The sequence below is a fragment of the Coloeus monedula genome (genome assembly GCF_965178545.1).
Source record: "Coloeus monedula genome assembly, chromosome: 7".
NCBI classification, from domain to species: Eukaryota; Metazoa; Chordata; class Aves; order Passeriformes; family Corvidae; genus Coloeus; species Coloeus monedula.
The window spans coordinates 31,091,502-31,115,489 of record NC_138787.1 but is presented as its reverse complement, the minus strand read 5'-3'; the positions used below and the strand labels follow the sequence as shown (position 1 = coordinate 31,115,489).

At 44.3% G+C, this 23,988-nt stretch overlaps 1 protein-coding gene across 1 annotated transcript in view; it reads left to right on the top strand.

The window, feature by feature from the left end:
* SLC12A8 (solute carrier family 12 member 8) overlaps window positions 1–23,751 on the top strand; it is a gene marked incomplete at its 5' end in the record, with an annotated part of 46,282 nt that extends 22,531 nt beyond the window's left edge. Inside the window, 9 exons of the mRNA XM_082285224.1 lie at window positions 22–135; window positions 7,053–7,140; window positions 8,324–8,411; window positions 11,532–11,678; window positions 14,561–15,233; window positions 16,110–16,207; window positions 17,766–17,883; window positions 20,108–20,168; window positions 23,110–23,751. Coding sequence (XP_082141350.1) covers window positions 22–135; window positions 7,053–7,140; window positions 8,324–8,411; window positions 11,532–11,678; window positions 14,561–15,233; window positions 16,110–16,207; window positions 17,766–17,883; window positions 20,108–20,168; window positions 23,110–23,275 — 1,553 coding nt within the window. The 3' untranslated portion in view covers window positions 23,276–23,751. The remainder of the gene's footprint in view (window positions 1–21; window positions 136–7,052; window positions 7,141–8,323; window positions 8,412–11,531; window positions 11,679–14,560; window positions 15,234–16,109; window positions 16,208–17,765; window positions 17,884–20,107; window positions 20,169–23,109) is intronic.
* Between the last annotated feature and the right edge of the window lie 237 nt (window positions 23,752–23,988).

Here is a 23,988-nt window from a genome sequence, read left to right as displayed (position 1 = left end):
TTGCCCTCCATGTCTCCGCAGAGCACGGCTTCGTCGGCTACTCGGAAGAGCTGATGTTCAACAACACGCTGCCAGACTACAGCCAGGGGGAGTCCTTCTTCACTGTTTTTGGAGTGTTTTTTCCAGCTGCCACAGGTACAGTAAAGTTTTATCCTCACCATTTTTTCCTCCACAGGAACATTTTGTAGATGAAGAGAAGCAAGGGGAGCTCCTCTGGGCTGTGAGGCAATGAGAGCAGGACTGCACTTGGCCATAGCAGACCCAAGTGGTCAATTCAAAGGTTCAAGCTTCCCTCCAGCATCTCAAATTTTGTGCACTCCTGTCTTGTTCACTTGAACGTGCTCTTCTGTCTCTGTGGTCAGAAATGGCTGGTGAACATTATGGGTTGATGTGGCGGTGTAAATCCTTCCCTGCCAAGGACAAGGCTCAGGCACTGATCTTGGCCAATGCTGTCAGGGCAGAAGGTATCAAGCCTATTTAAAAGGGCTGACCATAATTTATCATATCAGATGAGCCTTATGACTTGATTGCACTGGGACAGTGGGAAGAGCACAGGAGAATGTTCTCTCCATCTTACTTCAGCAGGTGGCTGAGCAGGGCTCAGGCCATTGCCCAGGATGGACCCACTACTCGCTGTGTGGTGTCACGGGTTCATCCTTGAAAGTCAGCAGAGCTCATATTTATGAGCTTAATTAGATACCTTCTTATTATTCATTCCCTTAAATTACCAGGAAGATGCATGTCCCCTTTCCAGAGCTGACAATCTCCAGTGGGAATGCAGTAACTATCAGTTGAAGTTACTATACCTTTTGTTGATGCTGGGTGTTTTAAACTATAAAAAGTACTGATTATAAGCAGTTTCCATAGCAATGAATCCTTGGATTACAGAATGAATTTTCAGAGGATTAGCTCTAAGCAACTCACTGGAAGTTGCAGAATTGCTGCGGTAACAAGGAGACAAACTAAAAGGTTTTGTGAAATAGATGGGACTGGAGGAATGGTCTGCTAGCAGAAATCACTTTGTCAGGTGCACCTAGTGCAGGACTTCAAATTTTTCTTTGAGATCCTCTCTCCCACCTTATCAGGCTGGCTATTGCCTCTGTGTAGACTTCCTCCTGGAATACTCACCTTTGGCACCATGGAGAAGACGTCTTTTGCCCTCTTCTTTGTTGTCAATTTTGATTGGCTCAAGTGAGTCCCCAGGAGAAAAAAACCTTCCTCGTGAGCTCTGCCACTGGTGTAGGAAAGCAGGGTTTTTTCCAGTTCCCTGGTTGTAGAAGAAGGAACAGTTATGACAAAACTGTACAGCAAATTACCGTGATTAGCCATATTAAATGATTCTTCATCACTGCTAATACTTGGCTGCTAGGAAGAATGCCAAAGCTAATAGATAAAATTTGTTTAAAGCCCTGGCAGCCTGTTGCTCTGTTTAGTTAGCAGTAGTAATACCAGTAGTAATGTCAAACATTCTCTGAAAACACAGTTTGGGATGATGTATAATTACTTTGGTTGTTAACACAGCTTTTTCATGTGTTCTTTTTAATTGCTTGGTTATTTACAGGATTTAAATTATTCCTTCAGAGTAGCAGTGCCAGTGGTACCATATAACATCACTATCACTCCTCTCATTGCTGTTGGGAGCACTGTGGAGTTCAGGAGCCTCATAAAATGCAGGGCTGTGTTTGGTGCTCTGCATGGAAGAGCTTGTGGTCTGATTTAGAAATTTCTAGGATGGGAGGCAAGACTTCTCTGCTGCCAGTGCTGCTGCTGCAGGGCAGGCAGTGTGATGCAGACTGTGAGCAAGTGGCACTGAGGAATGACAGGGACAGGTTAGCACTGCTCCCAGGCTGTCCCCTCTAGCCTGTGGTCCTCCCCAGTGGTACCCACCTCTGCTGGAACCCCCACAGTGACCCAGCTGAAGCACTGGAAGCAAAATCCTTTGCCTTAAGATACAACAGAAATCTGGGGAGAGTTTCAGCAAAACAATATGCTGTTTAGTTCTGAGGGGTTACATTGAGCCAGTTTGAAACAGTTCTTTGACCCAGAGCAATGCTCTGTTTATCTTTAATTATTAAACGTTGTGTTTACCCTTTTTAATTTTTAGCATATGCTAGTTTACAATTTAAGATGCTGTTTTGATAACAAAGTTTTTTTAAAAATGTTTCAGAAATTGTGAAACACATTGTTTGGGCCTTTCTGAGATGAAATGTTCCTCTTTGAAGTGAAACTATTTTGATGTTTTCAGGATAGGCTTTTTCCTCTCTCTCTCTCCAATGGCCATCTGAATTCAACCAGTTTGTCTGGTCTCTGGGATGTACTGAAAAGTGGCTGTAAGTTGCCCAGACATAGCAGTGAAACAGAAATGTCTGAAATGAAGGCTGGTAGCTGTAAAAGCAAAGAGGGCAGCCACTTCCAGAAGAGGGAGCAGGACCTGTGGAGACACCCTTGCCAGGACCAAACAGGCAGGAGGAGCGGTTGGGGACATGCTTCAGCTCACGGGCATAGGATGGTCATCCCAGCAGACCATAAGCATCATGCTGCCTCCTACGAGCATCCTCCTTGGATTGTTTTGCTCCAGGTCAGGTTGTTTTCTCTGCTCCTCTGTGTTTTATTGGTATGACTCCAGCAATGTGAGTGAAGCTACCCCAGTTTTATGGTTGAGCGCTGGTGAGCAGAGGCTGGTCTGTTTGCTCCCTGTGCATTAGCTGTTTAAACCATCTCAGCTGGATGTTAAGTGCAGCTGGCTTTATTCCCCCAAGTTTCTCATTTAATCATAGGGAAGTAGCCAAGAGATCCAAAACACACATCTAGAGCTGGCCTAACTGGGAGAGCATGGGCATGGAAGACTCAGATTTGCTGGCTTCAGTCAAAAGACTGAAATACACACTGTGGAAGATGTGAATGTGCCCCTATAGAGATGCTGTGCATTAACCAGATGTTTTCCTACATGTTTGTAAATACCTTCTTAATGCACATGTTTTGCTGCTGTGCTGTGATAGGTGAACACTTGGCTGCCCACCCAGCCAGGGCTTTTCAGCAGGGAGGGAGTCTCGGGAGCCGCCTGCCCACAGCCAGCTCTTGGCAGCAGCCATGCAGCCATCAGTGCATTTTTAAAATTAAGATAAATGCTGTTTCTGTTGTGCAAAAAATGTTTTTCTACTGAAATCCCTGAGGTTTTCTGTCTAATGAAAGAAGTGTGTTGTCCTGTGATACAAGAAAGTAAGATGTCGTTTGAAGCGGCGTTAGTGGAAAATATCATCGCACAGAAACCAGTTCTGAAATAAACCATATTTGGCACTTGCAAAATGACAGCAAATAGATTTAGAAGTTTTGGGCTAAGTTATCAGATGATGTAAACTGGCACAACTCCATTGAAGTCTATGGCGAGGTGCCAGCTTACATCAGTGGAGAAGTTGGCTCTTTAAAAAAATTAGCCACAATTCTTATCTAAGATTTTCCATTCTTTGCCTCCTGGGTGAAGGGAAAAATCCCACCTTTTATATTTTATGGTATGTTCACTGAAAAATGCACTGGGCGTTTGCAAGAGCGATCATATCTGCGATCATAAACCATGGCTGGTGGAGCTGATGGTTGTGTCTGACACACAATGTAGGTGGTCCCCTCATGCACGTATCCACTGCCTGGATGATGCCCAGGACCAGATTACACTGGGAATAGCAGCAATGTACAGACTGTCTCAGCCATAATTTCCTGGCTGGGTTGACTGTGTTTTCGTGCTTCTTTGTCCAGAAGCTTTGTCACTATCTGCTGCTCTCTTCGATAATAGCCAGTGTGGAAAATCCAGCCTGCTATCTCTTTGAAACAGAGAGGTGGATCGTTTTCTCCATGGACAATCTGCAGATATGATTGCTTGAGTTCAGAAGGGATTGGCCATTTCCCTAGGGATAGTCTGTGTCTGAAGGAAGGAACATCCCGATTTTTCTGTGTTGCTGAGTTTTAGGTGCAAGTGTGGGGTTTTTCCTCTGTGGAGCAGCCACACTCTCTGACAAGGCTTTTTGCGGCTTCTTGCAAGTCGGATCAGTTCTCTGGCAGGGGCTGACCGAGGCTATGGATGATGGAGATTGTTTAGGATGTTACTTTTTTTTTAAATAGTCAGGTTGTCCTTTCATTGAAAAGTGGGTTGCTTACTCAGCTGCTTGCAAAAGACCCTCTCACAATGGCTCTTTGGCAGCTGTCATCCTGTCTGGAAAATTACTTTTTGGGTGGTGGTGGAGAGGTGGCTTTGGCTTGTCCATATATCTATACTACCAGATTGTCCATACTTTTGCACTAGTTGGGTCAGTGTCATAATTGCAGCACAGAGGAGATGGCTTTGGCCTGAGTGGCTGAGAATATCTGAGCTGGTTCCCTCTGTGGTGGTCTTGACCTTTGGTTGTGGAACCCATGAGACTCTGGTGACCTCCTGGGGGCCCTGACAGAAGCTAGTGGTGTGCAGTGGCCTGGTGTGACCCCTGGTCACTGCTGGGCAGGAGGTCAATCATCAGTCTCAAGATCCTCTTTATGCAGGCTCTGGGAAGTCATCTCCTGGCTGCTCCTGAGCATGAGTGGGTCTGTGGGAGGGAGGCAGTGAGGCAGCCCAGGCTGTGCAGTCATTGCTGTGCCGATGACTCACATCTTCAACTTTTTTATGTTCAGTCCAGAAAATGCCATTTTGGTGTTTCCCCAGTGCTTTGCTGAGGCAGGACTTTGGATGAGGAAGAGGTGACTCAAGCTGGAAGATTTAAAGGTGGTGCCAGATGTTTGAGAAACTTGTCCAAGAAGCACATGAGATTAACAGCTGTCCTCCTGACAATACTTTGTTCCCTTTGGAAGAAAAATTCAGAGAATTCTAAGTTTTCTGCTTTGTCTCTGAATTGCAAAATAGCATATCATCAAAGAGTGCTTCATAGAGACTTTATTTAGCATATTTGTGACCATTTCCATGGACTTCTGCCTTCCTAACTTTTCTCACCTCTAGCTAAGCCTATTGTGTAGCTGTTTGAAAGGAGCAGGGCTTGAAATCTGCATGGAAGCTTTATCTAGAGAAAACCAGAGCAGCTGACAGGCTTTTAGCTGTGCTGTTCAGAAGTATATCCACAAATTGTCTTCCAGGAGAAAATGAAGAACTCAATTTGTAATGCTTTCAGTATGGTGTCAAGGATTCAAATCTGGTCTGAATTTGGAAGAAAAACTCTTCCAGGAGCTGAGGAATGCCAGGATTCCCTGGAGACCAGGGAATGGTTGTTGGGGTTCTGGCTCCATGGTGGAGATGACAGGAAAAGATGGATGTTGAGTGGACTGATCAAGGGGGAAAAAAGAGATGATCAAGGAAAAAGCATTAATAGTAATAAATAAATAAAGCCCTGGTTGTGTTTGGCAATGTGAGAGTGCCTTGTGCCCATTTATGTGCTGTCCCCATGGCAGGGCAGCAAGGAGAGGAGGTGTTACAATTCCCTTTGAGCAGACGTGGAGATGGTGCTATGAAGATGCACAGCAAAGCCTGGGACAGAGCAGAGCAGAGTTCGTGTTCCATGATTAGCAACCCAGCCATTGCTGACAGCCCACCAGCAGCCAAGGTCTGTAGGGAATAGGGAATAGGCAAGGCATCCATCTGGCTGATTTGGGCTTGTCCCCTTTCCCCTGGGATTGGTCCCATGGCTCGTCTATCCTTCATCCTGGGATAAAACCTTTCCAAGCAGCAATCAATGTTTGAGCTTTGAAACGCAATGGGCTGTTGCTGATTTAGAGCTGTAGTCACTCAGATTTGCAGCTGCAGAGACTGACTTTGTCATTCTTATGCCCTCTGAACCTGAGGAATGGCTGCTGGGCTTGGCAGCCGTGGTGGACTGGCGTGCGGTCGGTCCCCTGCTGCCGGGGCTGCCAGATGCTGTGAGTGCCATGGCACTGGCATCCTCCTTCCCATTGTTCTGTGGTGATCTCACCCTGGCTCCAGGGACCGTGCCATCAGCACTACTGCCTGGCTCCTGGCCCACGTGTCCTTATGAAGACATAAGTCTGACATCCCAGGAGGGAGACAGTGATGGGCAGAAGTTAGAGTCTTAAAGTCTTTGGTTCTGCCTTCAAATTGTCCCATCAGGACTCTAAATCGCAGATTTTTATTTATTTATTTTTATTTATAGCAGATACCTGAAGTCTTCTAAGAAAACTTTTGGCATAATGTGACAAGGGAATCTCTGTTTTCTTGATAAGTCTGGTATGACTTGTCCTTCAGCTATGGACAAAGCCCCTTAACCAATCTGTACCTTGGCTTTCTAGCCTTAATGTGGAGACTGTAATCCTCTTCTTCATCCTGTTTCCCTCTCTTGCGTCTTTACATGGTAATTTTTTAGGTTAAGGAGCGTCCCTGATTGTATAATACCCTGTACTCTGGCCTAAAATAACAGTTCAGTATTTTATTCTTAGCCCTACCATGTGTTTTCGATGTGACACTGGGACAATCACTTGCCCTCTCAGTGTTTCTGTTTTCCTGTCTGCAAGGCAGAGATAATGCCTACTTCCAAAGCAGATCCCTCGGCTGGAAGGTGCCACCTACGTGCCGAGAGCACTGTTATTCCCTCTGCTAATGTGATCATCATTTAATATGGACAGGACAGGCTGTCCCCTGTGAATGCAGGGACCTGTAATGGATCTGCTCTGGGGGTTGTACCACCTGCTGCATGTGCTGCCCTGATGAACAGTGGCATTTCTCTTTTCAACAATCGGGCAGCATTGTCTTCTGTTAGGTTTGTATGAAGATAAGATGGGTTTTGTTCACATACTGTTTCTTTTCCCCCCAGCATTGTTCAAACTGGACAAAGGGTTCTTTGACATGTTAGTGGTGACTTGCTTCTATTAAAGACATGAACAGTTTTTTACCAAGTAATTGGTGGGAGCCAGTATTTGTCTGTGTGGCAGTGCAATGAAGTGATATAGTTACTGTTCTGAAGCAATCAATGAACTGATTGATTAAATTATATTACATAGTTCAATGTGTGTTATATATACTACAACTTAGATTGACTCTGAATTGCACTTGTGTCTGCAAAATACAGGTGTGATGGCTGGGTTCAATATGAGTGGAGATCTCCAGAAGCCTTCTTCCAACATCCCTCTGGGGTCTCTGGCTGCTATTGGTACCTCGTAAGTCATTGATTGGGGAAAATTTGCTCTGCAGACTGCCCTGAGTGTGACCAATCCATTTCATATTCCCATCAACCTTTCATTACTCAGCCATCTGGAAAATTAAAGTGTGGCTCTCATTCAAATTGTCATCCTTTACCACCACGTACTCTGGTGGGTTGGAGGAGACGTTTGTTGGTGAGGATGTACTCAGTCCTTCTGCTGCTGGGTGGGATCTGTGATGGTGCTGGGGTGCTTGTGCAGCTGCAGCCTGGCTGTCCCAGAGTGGGATGCAGAGTTCTCCAAGACTTGGGAGGGGGATGATTTTGTCATTCACTGCTGTTGATTTCAAAGGGGGTGGGGGGGTCTGTAGTTCTTTTTCTTTTTTCCTTTGTGTTCTTCTTCTATATAAATAGAAAAGGAGTATCAAAATTTTATTGGGAAAATGGGGCCAAGAGAAGTGAGACAACCTAGCCACCTGCAAGACCAGGGAAACAGAGAAGCCCTGCATCACCAAGTAGTGCTCTTCCCAAGGGAATGCTACTTTCCAGGAGAACTTTCCACTGCTACATATTAAAAAAAAAAAAAGCCCTCAGTAGGGTTTTCCTGCCTGCTTTCATTGCCATCTAAATTGCCTTTGAAATTATTACTTTTAATCATGTACCAAGGTTCAGTCAGGAAGGAAGAATCTTCACAATTTGGAGTGCTTCCTGCTGAAATTGGTGCTTGTTTTATGTGGGGGGATTCCACAGGACACAGAAGTATCACATGTACCCATCTATCCAAGGCTGTGGTCATTCCCTTCTCTGCTCTGGGCTTAACAGACAAAATTATCCCCCAACCTGAGTACTGGAAAGGCCAGAACACCAGAAGAGGATCCTGGCTGAGGCTGCGGAGCTGTGCTGTCAATGTTACTGCCAGATGGGGGGACCTGTTTACCTGCAGAACCATGGAATCACAGAATGGTTTTGGCTGGAAGGGACCTTTAAAGGCCATCCAGTCCAACCCCCTGCAATGAGCAGGGACTTCTTCAACCAGATCAGGTTGCTCAGAGTCCTGTCCACCCTGACCTTGAGTGTTCCCACAGATGGGGCATCCACCACATCTCTGGGCAACCTGGACTGTCTCCTGGCTCTCCTAGTGGCAGAATTCTCAAAGGTCTTGTCTTGCTGTGAAGAAATTGGTTCATTTTTGTTGTTTGCAGGTGGTTTCTGTACATGGTCTTCGTTTTTTTGCTGGGAGCCATTTGTACCCGTCAGTCACTCCGCTATGACTTCATGATAGCAGAGAAGGTAACTTGTGTTTTATATAATGGTGCTTTGCCATCTGCCTTACTGAATGCTTGACTTTCCAAAAGCCTAAGAAATTTGGGTATGCATCCCTTGTTAAAATCCAGGGGGATTTCCTCATTGCAAATCCCAGTGTACAACTGATTTGAATAGCTCTGCCTTCACCAGCATATCCCATAATGCCAAACCTTGGCATAATCACCCAGCAATAGCTTTAGGAGCTAAAGTATGCTAATGTGGTCTAATGATAAATGCTGTATTTTATTCAGTATATCCTTTCTTGTTGGTGAAAGCTTAGACCAAATTGAAATCTCTAAAGAACCCCCCCTGCTTATCTTTACTAAGTCAAGCGAAGCTCACATTTCCATATCTAGCCAGCTGTAATTGCAGGGCAAGCAATAGGATTATTAAACTCGAGACATTCCACACAGAGTATTTACATGAGGGGGGTTTGTAGTGTAATACACAATGAACCTCACCACTGCAGGCCTCTAGAAAAACAGCAAGAGATTTTGGTGTGTCCCATTGTCTTTCTCTGGATGGGATATAGAAGGGCTAATTTTTTGTTATTCAGTGCTATCCAAAATCATGGGTTCACTGTATTTGACACTATTTCTTGTGATTCATTTGAAGTTGAGAAGTTTACACAGTTTGACCTGTAAGATGGTTTTAATCTAAAATATCAATTTGAAGCTCTGGCTTTGTTTCTTAAGTAATTTCAGCTCTAAACTTCTCTCACCCCCCAAATAAACTCCCAATTATTAGTGGGGCTCTGCCACCTCCTGCTGAGTAAAAAAAACGACCTCTGTTTCAGGGAAAAAAAGAGTTATCTGCCTTCTGTAAGGCAACCTCTTAGTATGTCAATGACTTAATGGGCAAAAAGTGCAGTAACCAAAAGAATCAGCTTTCAATGAATCTGCTGAAGAGAAAGGGATTGTTAAAGCTATGTTTTAAATTCAAAACCCTCAGGGGGGAAATGAAAAATCCCCTAGCAATGAATGAGAAGATATTTAATAATGTCAAATATAAAAAATAAACAAGCAAACAAACACCCCCCTTCCCCCCCAAAAAACCAAATTCAGTTTTCTTTCCCCTAATACTGGACAAACAAATGGTGCAATCCCAATATTCATGTTTCTTCTTTGAGTTATTAAAAGATGTGTTAGATTTTAATGATTTTGGAGAGAGGGAGCAGGGAGAGATCATTACTCCCCCAAACTCTCCCTTTCTATCACAGGTGAGCAAGTGCTTGGCTGCCTTTCTGTTACAATATCTTTTTTGCTTTTTAAACATAAAAATGAGGTTCAGTAATTTCATTTCTAATGAGCTCCAACTGCCAATTCCTTGCAATGTATTCACACTCTTCTATGCTCAAAACCCGTAGCGAAACCTTTCATCAGCCTCAGTGAGAAGGACTCTTCCCCTCTAACCCTGATTTGAATGGCAAGTAGCACATTTAAATGCAAGCAATTTTGGCAGCTAAAATAATATATGATGTCTGGCACAACTGTTTGTTTCTTCTGAGTATTTCTCAGAGCAGAGTAGGATTAGAGGAGAGGAAAGGGAGGATTCCCCGCTGAGTGTCTGTCTGTTGGTCTAATGAGAGCTGGTATCTGCTCATCTTCGCCTCAGGTTCCTTCTGTCCCACAAGATACCATTCACAAGGCCAAGTGGATTTTCATGGGGAAATGTTGTGGTAGGAAGACTGAACAGTTCTGGATCATGACAATAATTTCACATGCTTTCCCCATCAGCGAGCTTTTTATGGCTTTTTACCCAACCTCCTTTTTGCTGCCTGCAGATTTCGTAGACAAGAAAAAGTCAGATGTAGCTTGAATCATCTTTAGCCATGTAAAGTCTTGTAATTCCTTCTAACAAAACATGTGCCCCCTGCCTTTAATGGGGGAAGAAGCTGGGAGGGCCTGTGTTCATTTAGACCCTCTTTTCCACAGTAGGAGGGGTGGGAGCAAAGGACATGTGGCATGCAGGGGACCTGCACTTGGTGACATCCTCTGCCACAGATGTCTGTCTGCACCTCCAGCACTCGCTCCAGAGGAGTATGGACGTGTTGGATTTGGACCAAAATGTGGGGTTTTCCTCTCTGCCTGGCCTTTGTGCTGGAGTTACGCCCATGCCTTGCCATTCTCTGTGCCTGGCTGCTGGCTGGCAGACTTGTGTGGTCCTGCAGGACTTGGGGGTGTCTCAGGTGCCCCTGGACCTTGGTTTCCTCATTTTTTCTGTCCGTGTCCTTATCCTGCGGTGCCAGGAGCACTCCCATTTCAAAGCTTTCTTGCACCATGTTTGTATTGTGGGGTTTTGTGTATTTGGGTGGGGTTTTTTAGATATGCTGTCTGTGCTTGCAGCTCTCAAGAGTGGGGACCTGCTTAGGGGGACCTCAGTTCTCAATTCTATGTGACAGACCAGGAGCTGCCCTTCCTTTCCCTCCACACCTGCAGGAGATGCTCCCAGCTTGAAAGGGTGCTTCAGAAACCAGCCTTGTTAGCACTGTGGCTTTAAAATTTTTTTTTCAAGTTTCACGTTGGCCAAAGGAAATTCTTTTCTCATTGAAGACAGGAAAATAAGGTCATTGTATTATATCCTTTGGAGCATGTTTTTTGAGATGCCATTTACTTAAGTGGCAATTTTGATTTGGTTTTACTGTGGCTTTTCTTTCAGGATTGGTTTTCCCCTCTGAGACACAGGGGTTTGTCTTCCTGTTTTGGATGGTGGGAAGCCTGGGCAGCTTTTCCTGTATGATGTGCTCTCTATATAAGTGATCTTGCCTGAAATAAACTCACTTCCAGTTACTTAAGGGGAATCTAATAGCTGCTGCTTTGCTGCAATTGCTCCAAGTGACAAAGAATTTCTTGGATATGAGCTTGTAAAATGGTTCTGTCGGTACAGGATGTTCAGTATTAAATTACTTTTATGGGATAATTTTCCTGTATTAATTGCTTGTACTTTATACCACAGACCAATTAAATTGCTGCTTTCCCAGGGCTCGCTCTGTTCATTTAACAATGTTACAAAATATGTGATCTCTTAAAATACATGTATTTAAGACTGCTTGGGTATCTTTCAGGCACAATATAATGAACTTTGCATTCTCTCTGCTTCCTCCAGGTATCCTTGGTGGGTTTTTTGTTTTTGCTAGGGCTGTACATCTCATCCCTGGCCTCCTGCATGGGAGGGCTGTACGGAGCACCCAGGATCCTGCAGTGCATCGCCCAGGAGAACGTGATCCCCATGCTCGCCTTCCTTGGACGTGGGGTTAGTCATCCTTTCTCTGGGATTGCTGTCAAACCTTCACCTGAACTTAAAAAGCCAAGATTTCTGTGTGTCTGTAGAGTGAGATGGGGGATGCCTGAAGAGGAAGGCTCAGGATCTGGTATCCCATGCATAGGCAAAATAGCCAGGAAATGGGTGGTTTTATGAAAAAACCCAAGCATCCAGCTGCCTGTGGTCCTTTCCCTGCCTGTCCACTGTGTGCACTGCCTCTGCTTTGAGCCCTCCCATGGGGTTTGGCACTGTGCAGGAGCAGCCCTGCCTCACCATCCTGGCATCTCTCTCACCCGCCTCCGTGCCCCGGCCTGGGCTCTCTGTCCTGCCCCCGTGAACACACAGCCCTTCCTGGGCTGTCTTCAGTCCCCTCCCTCCCTCTTACCCATTTCTTCAAGATGTCCCCACTAAAACAAGCACTTATGATATAGCTTTGTCTGTGAGGTTTTTTTGCACACACCTTATCCATGCTGGTGCTGATCCTGACCATGACCGAAGGAAGCACCTACCTCTCCTCCACCCTCCTGTCCAGGGCAGAAGCCTGAAGCTTTTGTTCCAGCACTTGCTGAAATGGATGGTAACTGTCTCTTTATCTTTTATCTGTTTTCTTTCTTCTTCTTTCCTGTGCATTTTCTTTGATCTGTTCCTATCCTCTGTGGTAACCTCATAGCCAACCAGTTGTGAAGCTGTGGATTCAGTCTGTGTGCGGTGGAGAAGAGGACATTTCTTTGTAAGATAAGGTGCCTTTTGGACACTATTAAATAAAAACAAAGAATAGATTTGAAAGGTTAAGTTAGGGGGCTTCTAAGCTGTAGATATGCCTTGAAACAAAGTCTTGCTTGGAATATGACAAGAAGCTTTTTCCTTGCTTTGTGAATAATCTTTATGCATGAGTCATTCTACAGACGTCAGTCAAGGTATCTGTCACCAAGACCCTGTAGTCTTGGGCCATTCATCTATACGTGATTTTCCCCTTTTCTGAATAGAGAGAAAATAATTCCATCACTCTCAGTAACCTGCAGTACCTAACTGTCTGAACAGAGTGTCTGGAAAAGCCTTATGATGCTCTGCTCCTTCAGAGCAGCTTGAAAATACAGAAATATATTTTTCAATATTGGTATTTATGAAAGTTTTAAAATATTTTAATGTTTTATAAGTATAATAATTTTCTCTCCATTGTTTTATGTTTCTCAAAGTAATTTTCTAAATTAAAACTTATAATAATAGGAAAAATAATAGTAATAACTGTAGGGAAAGCAGGAACAATAATGACCTCAAAAACTTCCTGAAAGCAGTTTTCAGGTGATTCCAGAATAGGCTCCCCTTGGCAACCCTTGTGAAATTCTCAGTGGTTTAACAAAGTTGATTTCCTCTCTTCACTGATAGTTTTCTGTCTTTCTGTCAAATTTTCTGTTCTGAACTCCACGCAGAGTGCCACGATGGGAAAGGCTTCTTTTTGAGCCCTTCAAAACAAAAAGATTTGGAGGTGAGAAATCAAAGGCAGATCACTTTCCCCCCCACTTTCTTCTCTCTGCCACCTTGGGAATTGTTTAGATTTGGTTTATGGAGAGTAAATACATTTAATTTGTCCTTAGCAATCTACTCCACATCAGTTCTTCTTTTCCATGGGTGAAGAAGGTGGTGTGGTCACCATAACCCCAGCTGATTGGAAGGACACGAGTGTTTTCTGTAGTTAAACCCAAGCCAGATGCATCCTGAGATCATCCCATCTGTTCCCCATCTCAGTACATCTTTCTGACACTGAAGATGCTTTCTGAGATCTGCCTTCCTTTGTCCCTGAGATGTATTTTTATTCATTCTGAAAAGATGTAATGGTCCAGAACTGGTCTAATTTTCTTTTAATAAATAAGAATGGAGGAAACAGAAATAGTTTTCATTTGAGCTGTGTGTTCATTAAAGAAGTAAATGCAGTTAAGTGAAAACCTAAGATATTTTGTAAGATATCTTGTGAGATATTTTTCAGCAAAGTCTTTACATGGCTTTCACTGGCTTGCCAGGTGGCAAAATGGCAAAGTGGTGTCTGGTCCAAGGAAGGGCATGTTAGACCTGGGATTAAAGTTCATGAGCCAAAGGCTCAGGTATTTCCATTCCTGATGCTCTTTGTTTTGTCCCTCTTTTCCTTCTCCTTTCCCTGCCTTCACCCAGTCCCAAAGGAGAGGAGAGGGCAATGTTTCTCCTGGCTCCCTGCCCTCCTGACACATGCCTGGCATTGCTGGGGCTGCCTGCCACCCCCAGCCTCCTCACCTGCCCAGCCTCACTGCTGCTTTCCCTCTGCTGCTGGGGTGGATTGAAGGAGGGGAGCTCTGTGTGCAGAGGCTCGGCAGACCATGGGTTCAGCTCAGCTGCCTGTCAGCGCAGGGCCAGAAGCTGCTGATATGAAGATGGCACTGCTCCATGCAGAGCTTTTCCAAGGGCAGCATGAGGGAGCCTTTTGGGTAGGCAGTGGTGCAGAGTCCTGTAGAATAATTAGAGATGAACAGTTAACTCTAATTAACATGTTTTATTGCCAGGCTTCCCATAAGCCCCACAAATCTCTCTGAAGGCTTATTGCTGCTTTAATGACATTGTTTTACCATGGAGATATGAGTGAGAGTGGATGAATTTACCAAAGACAGAGCTTGAATAAGGCTTAGGGATGAGGTGGGAGCTCACCAACTTTTGGCTTTCAGCCTATTCTTTAATTTATTAAGCCTGTGAGCCTCTGTTTGCACATGCATGCATGCATTTCATGGCTAGGGGGGTACTGCAGGCAACCCAGGTAACCATATATGGCAGCTGAGAAAGTGGGGAATCCTCATGGCAAGGTTCATGGTTATTAATATAAATGTAATTTTGTTTTATTTATGAGCCAGAAAGGCCCCAACAAGACTCCAGTGGCTGCGATTTGCTTAACAAGTCTCATCACCATGGCTTTTGTCTTCATTGGGCAAGTGAATGTTCTTGCTCCCATAGTCACCATCAACTTCATGCTGACATATATTGCTGTGGACTATTCCTACTTCTCACTATCCTTGAGCTACAACATTCACCAGAAACCGGATGAGACCCAGATGGGAACTGCTAGACCTGCTCACTCATCCCAGCCTTTAATTTTCAACAAGCTCCCCAGCCATGCAGCAGATGGAGTAATTCAAAGCAGATCAAATGGCACTTTGCTGGAATTCAAAAAAGACATGGACCAGCTTTTTAAACCATTTTTTAGTGAGCCAAGTACTTGCAAAAGAGAAGGAGCTGAGAATTTAACCCAAAAGGTCAAACAAAAGAAGGCAAAGAAGCCAGCCAAGCAGACATTACAAGACAGCTTTCTCCTGGATCTCCATCACGATGCTCCCCTGGCTCAGTACGGCCAGGATGAGACCCCGGAGCCCCACAAGAGCCAGCAGGATGTGGAGGAGCAGGGCAGGCAGCGGGATGCAGGTCTGTGCTCACCACCCACTGCGGATGCCCAGCACACACCCAGGACACTGGAGCAGAGGGAACAGCTCTGTAGTGAAGTGATGATGCTCCCTGGCCCAAGGGGAGAAGGTAAGGGCTGCAGGAGATGGACATCTCCATGCTCAGAGGAAATTGTTTACAACTTTGGTCCTCCCAGTGCTTTCCTGAAGGCAGGCGTGAAACGAGCTTTATATGGGGCTGTCATTCAGTGATTCATGGCAATAATATCATTTATTCCAGGTGAGGGTAGAGCTCATTGCAAGGCATCACAGGAGAAGTTCCAAAGCAATTTCCTACAGAAGATTAATCACAGGAAAGCAGGCAGGACTAAATTTAGTGTTGGGTTGTTTACAATATACTCATAATTCTTCACAGGCATGCTGAATGCTGTACATTAAAAAGGGTTTGGGTGTATATGTTGTCCTGGTGTGGGGTAGGATGGATGGTTAGAGCTGTGTGAGTCTAAAACTCAGGCTATCAAAATGCAGTGGTCCCCACAACACGGGTGGAGTCTGTAACTCAGCATCCATAGGTGAAGGTGTGAATTTGTTCTGTTGGTGATGTGGGTATTTGGTACAGTGTGTGTGCATGGAGTTTGTCATTCCCAGTGCTGTAGTGTTTCATCAGCATTAATCAGTTAAGCTTCCTAAACCCTTCTGAGAGAGAAAAGTATTATTCTTATTTCACAAATTGTGAAGCTGAGACTGAGATAGACAGATGCTGCCTTTAAATGGACTTAGTACCAGATCTGGCGACTTTCTGGGTTTTTTCTTGCATTTCTTGTCAGTTTTCATTTTAGAGGTTTTGGTTGAACTCTGTCGTACCCAGCTGTCAGATAGAATTTTTTCTTTGGTTCCTGGAATGTGGTAATGTAAAGTAGAGGAAAAAACTCCACTTTATAACTCCTTTCTAATTATCTTTTTTTTTTTTTTTTTTTTTTTTTTTTTTTTTTTTTTTTTTTTGTAGAAACATCTATAAAGCAACAAAATCCAGATCTGGGAATTCAGCAAATACCAGAATCCTTCTACTCCAGATTTTTCAGTCACTGGATTTCCTTTGCTGGTGTAAGTAATTTTCTTTTATTTTGAGAAGTGGTTTGTGATTGTAGAAAACAGAAGGAAATTCATCACACACTGCAGTATAAATACTCCAGTACTTTAAATAATGGCTTTTGATTCTCGTATTGCAGGTCACCTGAACTAAATACTCAAGGTACCATGCATCCAGCAGTCCAAATTCAGGGAAAGCCTGATGGTATATTAAATTAAATAAAAACAGGAAGAAACCCAAACAAACAAAAAAGCCCCAACCCAACTCAAAAGTACAAATTCAAAGTCTGGAGTCTTAGGACTTTAAATATGCATTGCTGAATGGGGAAAAAAAATTAGTGTCCCTTTTTTCACCATGTGCCAGTCTGCTTTTTCTTGCTGTGGGATGGACTGAAACATCACCTTCAAAGCTGTGTTGCTTTTATTCATGGGCCAGTTTCTGCAAGCTTGGGGTGGGGTTTCATTAGTGCTGACCTCCTGATACCAGCAGCCCGGCTGTGAAATTCCATCTTTCGAGGGAGGAAAGGAGAGCATTCCTACAGCATGTTACTTTAAATAACTTTTAAATAGCTTCTGCCTCAAGCTGTTGAGAAGTTTAAGACACTTAAATTCATCTTGGGAAGATGGATTATTGGGCAGATGACAGGGAAAGGGTCAGATAGGTATAATGAATGAGCCATATGGCTTTGCTGCATGGATAAGGATTTCATAGCTGTGCATAAAGTGTAACAAACCCACACAAACAACCCACCAAACCATGTTAGTTTAATCCTCAGATGGAGTTTGACACCTACTTTTCAAATTCACTGCTGCTGCTGCCAGCAGCCAGCTCCTGGTGAGGGGTTCTCCTGGGCTGCAGTGCTGGGGTGGCCCCTCTTTAGGATGACATCTTTAGGAGGTTGTGTGCTGATGCCATCTCTGGGCTCGTATCTAACGTGGCTCTCAAGTGCACGTCATGGCAGAGCCATCAGCTCTCTGCCTTCGCAGGGCAATTTGCTTACAGAGGTGACTGACGTGCTCATTAAAGCAGATTTGGTTTCCTGTCAATAATCAGACTCAGAAGGAGGTTGCAACAGAGCTGGGATGGGATTGACAATGCAAAATAAAATCACAAAAGCAAAAATTGGATGTGTTTATTCATCCTGACTCCTCTCCCCTCTGCCCTCTCTCTTTGAGCTTGACTGGTTGTGTCAGTTGGGACCATTTTAGCTCTTTCTTTGTATGCTGCCCCTTGCTGTTGGCAGCCTTTCCCATGGAGATGCTACCTCTGCCCCTGTTTTTATGCAACTTGAGCCAAATCTCCTCCTGAGCTGGTGAGCCTCTGGATACTCCTCTTGGAGAAGCCCAAGCAGAGACCCACACTGCCTCTGGGACTCAGGGTAGCTCACTGGAGCTACCTCCATGCTGCTGAGGGTGACACTGTAAACCTGTGCTGTCCCTCCTTTTAAGACTGAAAACAAATGAGTCTCCATAACATGGAAAACTGGGCTTTGCAGAAAAATGGCTGTCAGACTGTCAGCATGGTCTTACCTCCCAGACTCTGGGGTAACCCCAAACTGTGTCTTTCCTACAGGCAATCGTATCCCTCATCATAATGTTTGTCATTCAGTGGATCTACACCCTTGTCAGCCTGGGAGCAGCAGTTATTCTGTATTTCTACATTGGCCAAGTGAGCCCAGGACTCCCTCTTGGTGAGGTTTTTTTTTCCTGTATTATTAAACCTGCTTAAAAATTCATTAAACTTTAATTAAACTTAATTAGGAATTGAGACTCTTGTGTTTAATATGCAGGTGACACAGTGAACAATGAGGATTTGTTTCATTGCTAGTTTTAATACATTTTCTCTCTGAATCTGATTTTCTTTTGGATTCTAACTGTGACTAGCATTGGTTGGATAGTTTGAACATAATGCTTATTGCTTGATTATATTGTGCTTTAAATTACAAAACCAGATACTAAGCCTTGATAGGGATGACAGTTTGTAAATGTATCCCAGCAATGAGAAAAACCTCCCATAAATAAGTTTTAATAAACTTAATCTAAACCCACCTGAGAGAACTTTAAGGAAAATGGGAATTATGGTGAGTGTTGCATCAAATCTCAGCATTCGTAACTGTGGAACAAGAGAGCCTTTTGATTCCAGAGCTAAACACCTTGAACATGTTGGGAACATAATCTGGGAAAATACTTTTAGGCAGAGGGCATTAGAGAGATCTGTGCATGTGATCAGCTTAAACAAGTTCAAAATGAAACATTGAAGAACATTCAGCAAGCAGCTCATGAGAGCTCACAGCTGCTTGGCAAGGCCAGCAGCGGGGGGTTTGCAGTGCTCCGTGTCTCTGAAGGGACATGGTGTAGGCATCCTCACCTGCTCATGAATGTGTCCATCCATCCATCCATCCATCCATCCATCCATCCATCCATCCATCCATCCATCCATCCATCGGTATGTGTGTGCATACATAGCTGAGTGCATGCCTGGATGTGCAGTTTGTCCTCCAGGATGAGAAAAATCAAGAGCCTGAATTCATATGCAATATGTGCAGAAATAGCTACCTGGGTTTATTTAGGAGAAAGATCATTAGACAGTAGGTAAGCAAGTACTAGATTTCAGAAACACAGATGATGAGAAGCCAAAAACTAATCACCACCATCCAAACATTGCTCAACTGTTCTTTTTCTACTCTTGAGTGACTTCCTTTCTATGTATCTGTAGGGGATAGTAGAAAAGAGCTGAGATTGTGGATAGTAGTTGCCATTTTGTATCTTTTGAAATATATCTATAAGTTTTAACAAAGTTGTTTATGGCCCCCATACATTAAACAAACCACAAATAATGTTTTCAGGTGTTGGAATCTTTTTTGCCTTTGTATACTCACTGCATTATATCTCTGTAGTCTGCTTTTGAAATACTTACCAAAAATTACTTTAATAAGAATTTCTCTGTCAGCATGTAGAGGGTTTTGGAAGCTGATCTGAGAAATAGCAGCATGATTAGACATTTTTTTCTTGGTTTCTCTTGCACGTGCATTCTCATGCATACAGAATAACAGTATGGCATTGAAAATGTTAGAAGTGAATGCTCAAAATTCAGCCTGATTTTTACTTGCCTGTGAGGGAATGTTATTTTGTGATCACAAGGCTCCCACTGATCTGTGAGTTTGCTCTTCAAGGGATCAAACAGCCTTTCTGTCTAGAAAGGTTGGGAGACAGTGGCCTGAGAGATGCTCTGGATTAGGAGCTAGATGAAGACCTTGGGAGGTGAAATGCCCTGTGATTTACACATCCCTTCTCTCTCTTCCTCTCCAGCAGCCTAAGCCAAATCCAGCAGGTGCTGACAGGGCTCAGTTCTCTCTGTCCCTCACCATAAACTTCTCCTGCTGCTTTTGCTCCCAGCTCTGGCACTTCCCTGCCCCTGCAGGGAGCCAGTGATGGAAACTAACTACTGAGAAATCAGAAAAGAAATCAGTGTTGGTGTAATAAACTCAGCAGCTCTCTGTGGGGTCAGACAAGAGGGAATGAATGGTGAGACCACAGCCACCCTGGCTGAGGCTGGCTGAATAGCTCCTTCCGTCTCCCCGTCCCTGCAGTGGGAATGGTTTATGCAGTCCAGGGAGTGAAAGGTACTGTGGTGGGTGTTTGTGCTTTGCTCATGCTTCACTGGGGTTTAACAAGCTGTCGGGCTGGGAATGGATAGCTGTTCCCCATAGGAAATTTGGGTTCATTTCTAGACAGTTGTTTAAAAGCCACAGCATGTAGGAAGACTGCAGGAATGTTCTCACTATTACAAAATCTTTGGGTACCGCAGGCTAATAACAAGCGTGCTGGTTTGAGATTTTATGCAAAAATACAGTGGTGTAATGCTATTATGAGAGAATTAGCAGCATACTGACTTCTTGTGCCTTTTCTCCGTAGGAGCAGCAGCAAATTTCAGTTTCTTTGGCTGGATTAAGTCCATTTTGATCACTTCATGCAGGTTGGTACCAGTCACTTGGCAGTGACCAACATGCTGCTCGTTGTTCCCGTGACCCACTAATGTGCACAGAGAGGGCTGGAAGAATTGACTTGTTTATTACCTTAAGCAGTCTTTTTGCCCCTTCTTGCATACTCAGGGTTATTCTTACTTGATGGTAAAAAGAGCTGTTTGCTCCCATTAGCCTGGCATTTGGTTGGCTGTGCATGTGGGGAAGCAGGAGTCTCCTCTGCTTTGTGTGTGGGAATGTCAGCTGATAACAGTATCTTGGTGCCTGAAGCTTTATCTTACCCCAAAGGTCTGTGCTCAACCTTTATGGCTCGGGTTGAACTGGAAAATCTGAAAGGAAATGAGAAACTGGAGACTCCTCTTCCACCCACCACTCACTGAAGGAGAATTCCTCTGGTAGTGTGGAACAGGCACACATGGCAGCTGTGTTCAAGTTTCAGAGAGGAAATCCTGGGGCAGGGAGCTGCAATAACTTCAGGACAAATATGATAAATAGGGTCTTTGGTGAAGGAACCATTCCATGTTGAGTTTGCATGGGACTGCAGTAGCATTGTCTTGGGTTTTGATGCCCAGATGACTTTGAGGGTTTTGTTTGGTTGGTTATTAACTAGTTTTGTTAATCTTATTTGATACTATTAATTATTAATTCCATCATGTTGGGTTTCCTATAGTCACTTATGAGCACCTCTCTCTCTGAGCAATGAGCTTTGAGTTTCCCAGTCTGTTGGGTTTTCTTTTTTGTTGGGGTGAGTGAATGCTGTAGCAAGGACTGTGCAACACCAGCTGCCATGCATTATATGTGCCAACTTGGTGACTCCTTTAAAATAAATGAAAATCCAGGCAATTAAGCACATTGGTCTGTCTTGACAGGTCCTGTCTCTGCCCACAGTTCCTACAATATGACCACATGCTTTTTGTAGCAGAAGTGGTTGGGGAGAGAAGCCAGGAGTGAGGGATCTCTTTGAGGACCCCATGGCAGGTCTTAGACATAACAGCACTTAATTTATAGCTTAATTTAAACCATTTAACAAAATGGTTATTGTTCTTATGGAATTCTGATGCCTTTGTATCTTATCAAGAGGTGAAGGGTTGAACCTTGAGGAGCAGGGGAATCAGCCCAGGCTCCATCATCAGTGTTCATTGATGGTCCTCCAAGTACAGAAAACTTGAGAGTTCACTGCTCTGAGAGGCCCCACTCAGAGGTGCTGGTCTCAGCCCACTGTGGGCCAGGAGAGCTCAAAGGGTCTCATTTTGGACTGCTGCTTACAGTGTAGCAAGAGAGTTGGCTTTGGTCATAGTAATTTTCCATCTTGGCCACAGTTTGGGTCAGTAACTTTCTTTGAATGTTCTGTAACAGTTCTGCTTGAATTGTTACTCATGCAAGAAAAATAAGTTTCCAAGGATATTCACTAAAAAACAGGAGCTGTTAGACAGCATAAGTTCCCTGGAGCAGACAGTGTTTCTGATAAGCTCAAGAGGAGCTGAGCCCAGGTGCTGTTTGTCAAGGCTGAGGCCTAACATTTCTCAGATCATAGTACAGCCCAAGGGGCAGGGGGCATGGGATGCACCACCACATAGTCTGCTTATCTCATTTGGAGTAACGGATTGTTCCCTGTCCCTTTGCTGGCCTGGTGACACGAGCCCAAGCCAAGGGTGAGGAGTTGAGACTGGGAACAGGGTGTGTGGGACCATGCTGAAATGCTGCCAGAATTACTCATGGCACAGTGAGCCAGACCCTGCTGCTTCATATCCCGGGCAGTTCTGTCTGCTTCCATCCCAGGCAGATTTGTGGCTGGTCATTTTAGCTCAGCGCCTCTGTGATGATAGAACAGCATTTGCCTCCCAGTAGTCCTTTGGTGCATCTGAGCCGTGTCTCCTGCCCGTTGTCAGAAATCCCTATGGGAGTCTGGTTGAGGTGTGAGGCTTCATGGAGAATTACTGTGTGTAGAAAGGAGAAACTATCTCTGCCTCTCGTGTGGAGAGGTGCTGTTGTCACAGGGGGATTTTATCTCTGGGTTACCAGACCAACAGAGTCCTTGGTGCTTTGGTCAGTGCAATGATGATCAAGGACCCTGCCAAGGAGGGTTGAGGGGAGATCTGGTGAGTGCCCAAAGTAGAAACTGATCCTGTTTCTCTCTCCTCAAAGAGTACAATCTCTGGGTCAGCCAGCCAGCTTGGTCACCCTATCCTAGTGCCAGGGCTCCTGCTCATACTGCCACAAAGCCAACTTGGGCTCTGCTTGGGAGCCGGGTGGGTCATTTTGAAGCCCATCCATGTTGTGCTGCAAGAAATTGCACTGAAGTAATTCAGAGTTTTTTTCTAAGCTCTGAAATCCAGTCAAGATATTTTAATGAATTTGAGAAAAATGATAAATCCCACTAGACTACAAGGGCGCTGGAAGCAGTCAAGGGTTCTTGACACCTCTAAGGCTCTTAGGTGCTTGATGAGGTCTTAGTCAGTGCTATATTTGTCTTACAGTTTTGATTTTAAAATGCCAATATGGTTTTCTTAAAATCAGCTTCAGGGATGAAGAGATTTCAGGAAAATCTCCCATTTTATTTAAAAGTTACAAAAATTATTGTAATCTTTTTTTTTGCTTAGGAAACTATGAAAAGGATATTTTTCATTAGAAATGGTTTGTGCTCCTTCTTCTCCGGCACAGTGTGGAAGGTGTTTGCCATGGTCTATATCCAAAGAGGAAACACATTTTTTTAAAAAATGTATATTCTGCAGTGTTTATTTGGGAAAAGGGAGTACATTTTTTGTGTTCCTTCTAAGAAGAATGCTTTCAGGTTAGCTCTGTGCCTCCAAAGGGCACCGAGAAGGATTTAGCCTCTCCTGGCATCACCCTGCCTTGTTTGCACAGCCAGGAGCATGGCTGGTAATGGATAAAAAGCAAGGGGTGATGCAGGCACCTCTGCTTCTCTGCTTGCAGGAGAAGGCCATCTCCCAAGGAGCAGATCGTGGTAACACCGTCCTTTGCAACAGTTGGCATGGAGACCAGGCAGCTCACGGAGGAGAACGCGGACTTCGCCTCACGGGACCGCTATCACCAGTCCTCACTCATCAGCAGAGAGGAATTTGGCAGCCAGTTCCAGTGAAGGACACACACACACACACACACACACACACAAAAAATCAATCTGTTACTTCAAAAAGCAGTTAGAAGTGCTAATGGCTGCCACGAGTGCCTTGTGAAATACTTGAATATATGCACAAAGGATGTGAATGGCTATTTATGTATTTGAGGCTTGCTTGTTTATGCAAACTACAACACTGCTGGGCTTCAAACCTTGCCCAAACTGAGGGGAAGAAATGGAAATGAAAGGGCCAGTCCAGCAAAGTGATGAGTTACTGAGGACAGTATAACCCTCTTAAAGAATTCAATTATAAGCCCTATTGAGTTCTAAAAGAGGTTGCTGCTCTAAAAGCTTACAACACCCCATTTCAGATGTCCTCTGGGTGACTGGGGACGCTCTGCCTGGGAGCAGTGACGTTGACAGCAGGAGCCAGTGCCCCACTCCCAGCTGTGCCACGGATGGATGCGACCTTCCAGGTCAATTCACTTCTCCTCTTGGCATGAATTTCCCTGCTTGTAATACAGTAATTTTCTACCTCAGCATTTCAATTACCAAGGTCTTAGAAAGTACTTTAAGGTGTTAGACAATAGGCCAGAATCAGTGGCAAGTAGGAGAAGATTATGAAGTATATTCACTACTGAAATCGCATATTTAAATGCAGTAATGCAGAATAATGACCTCTTCTGTAAAACTGTGAAATTATGTCTTAGAAGCTGTTCATAGTTATTTCCCAC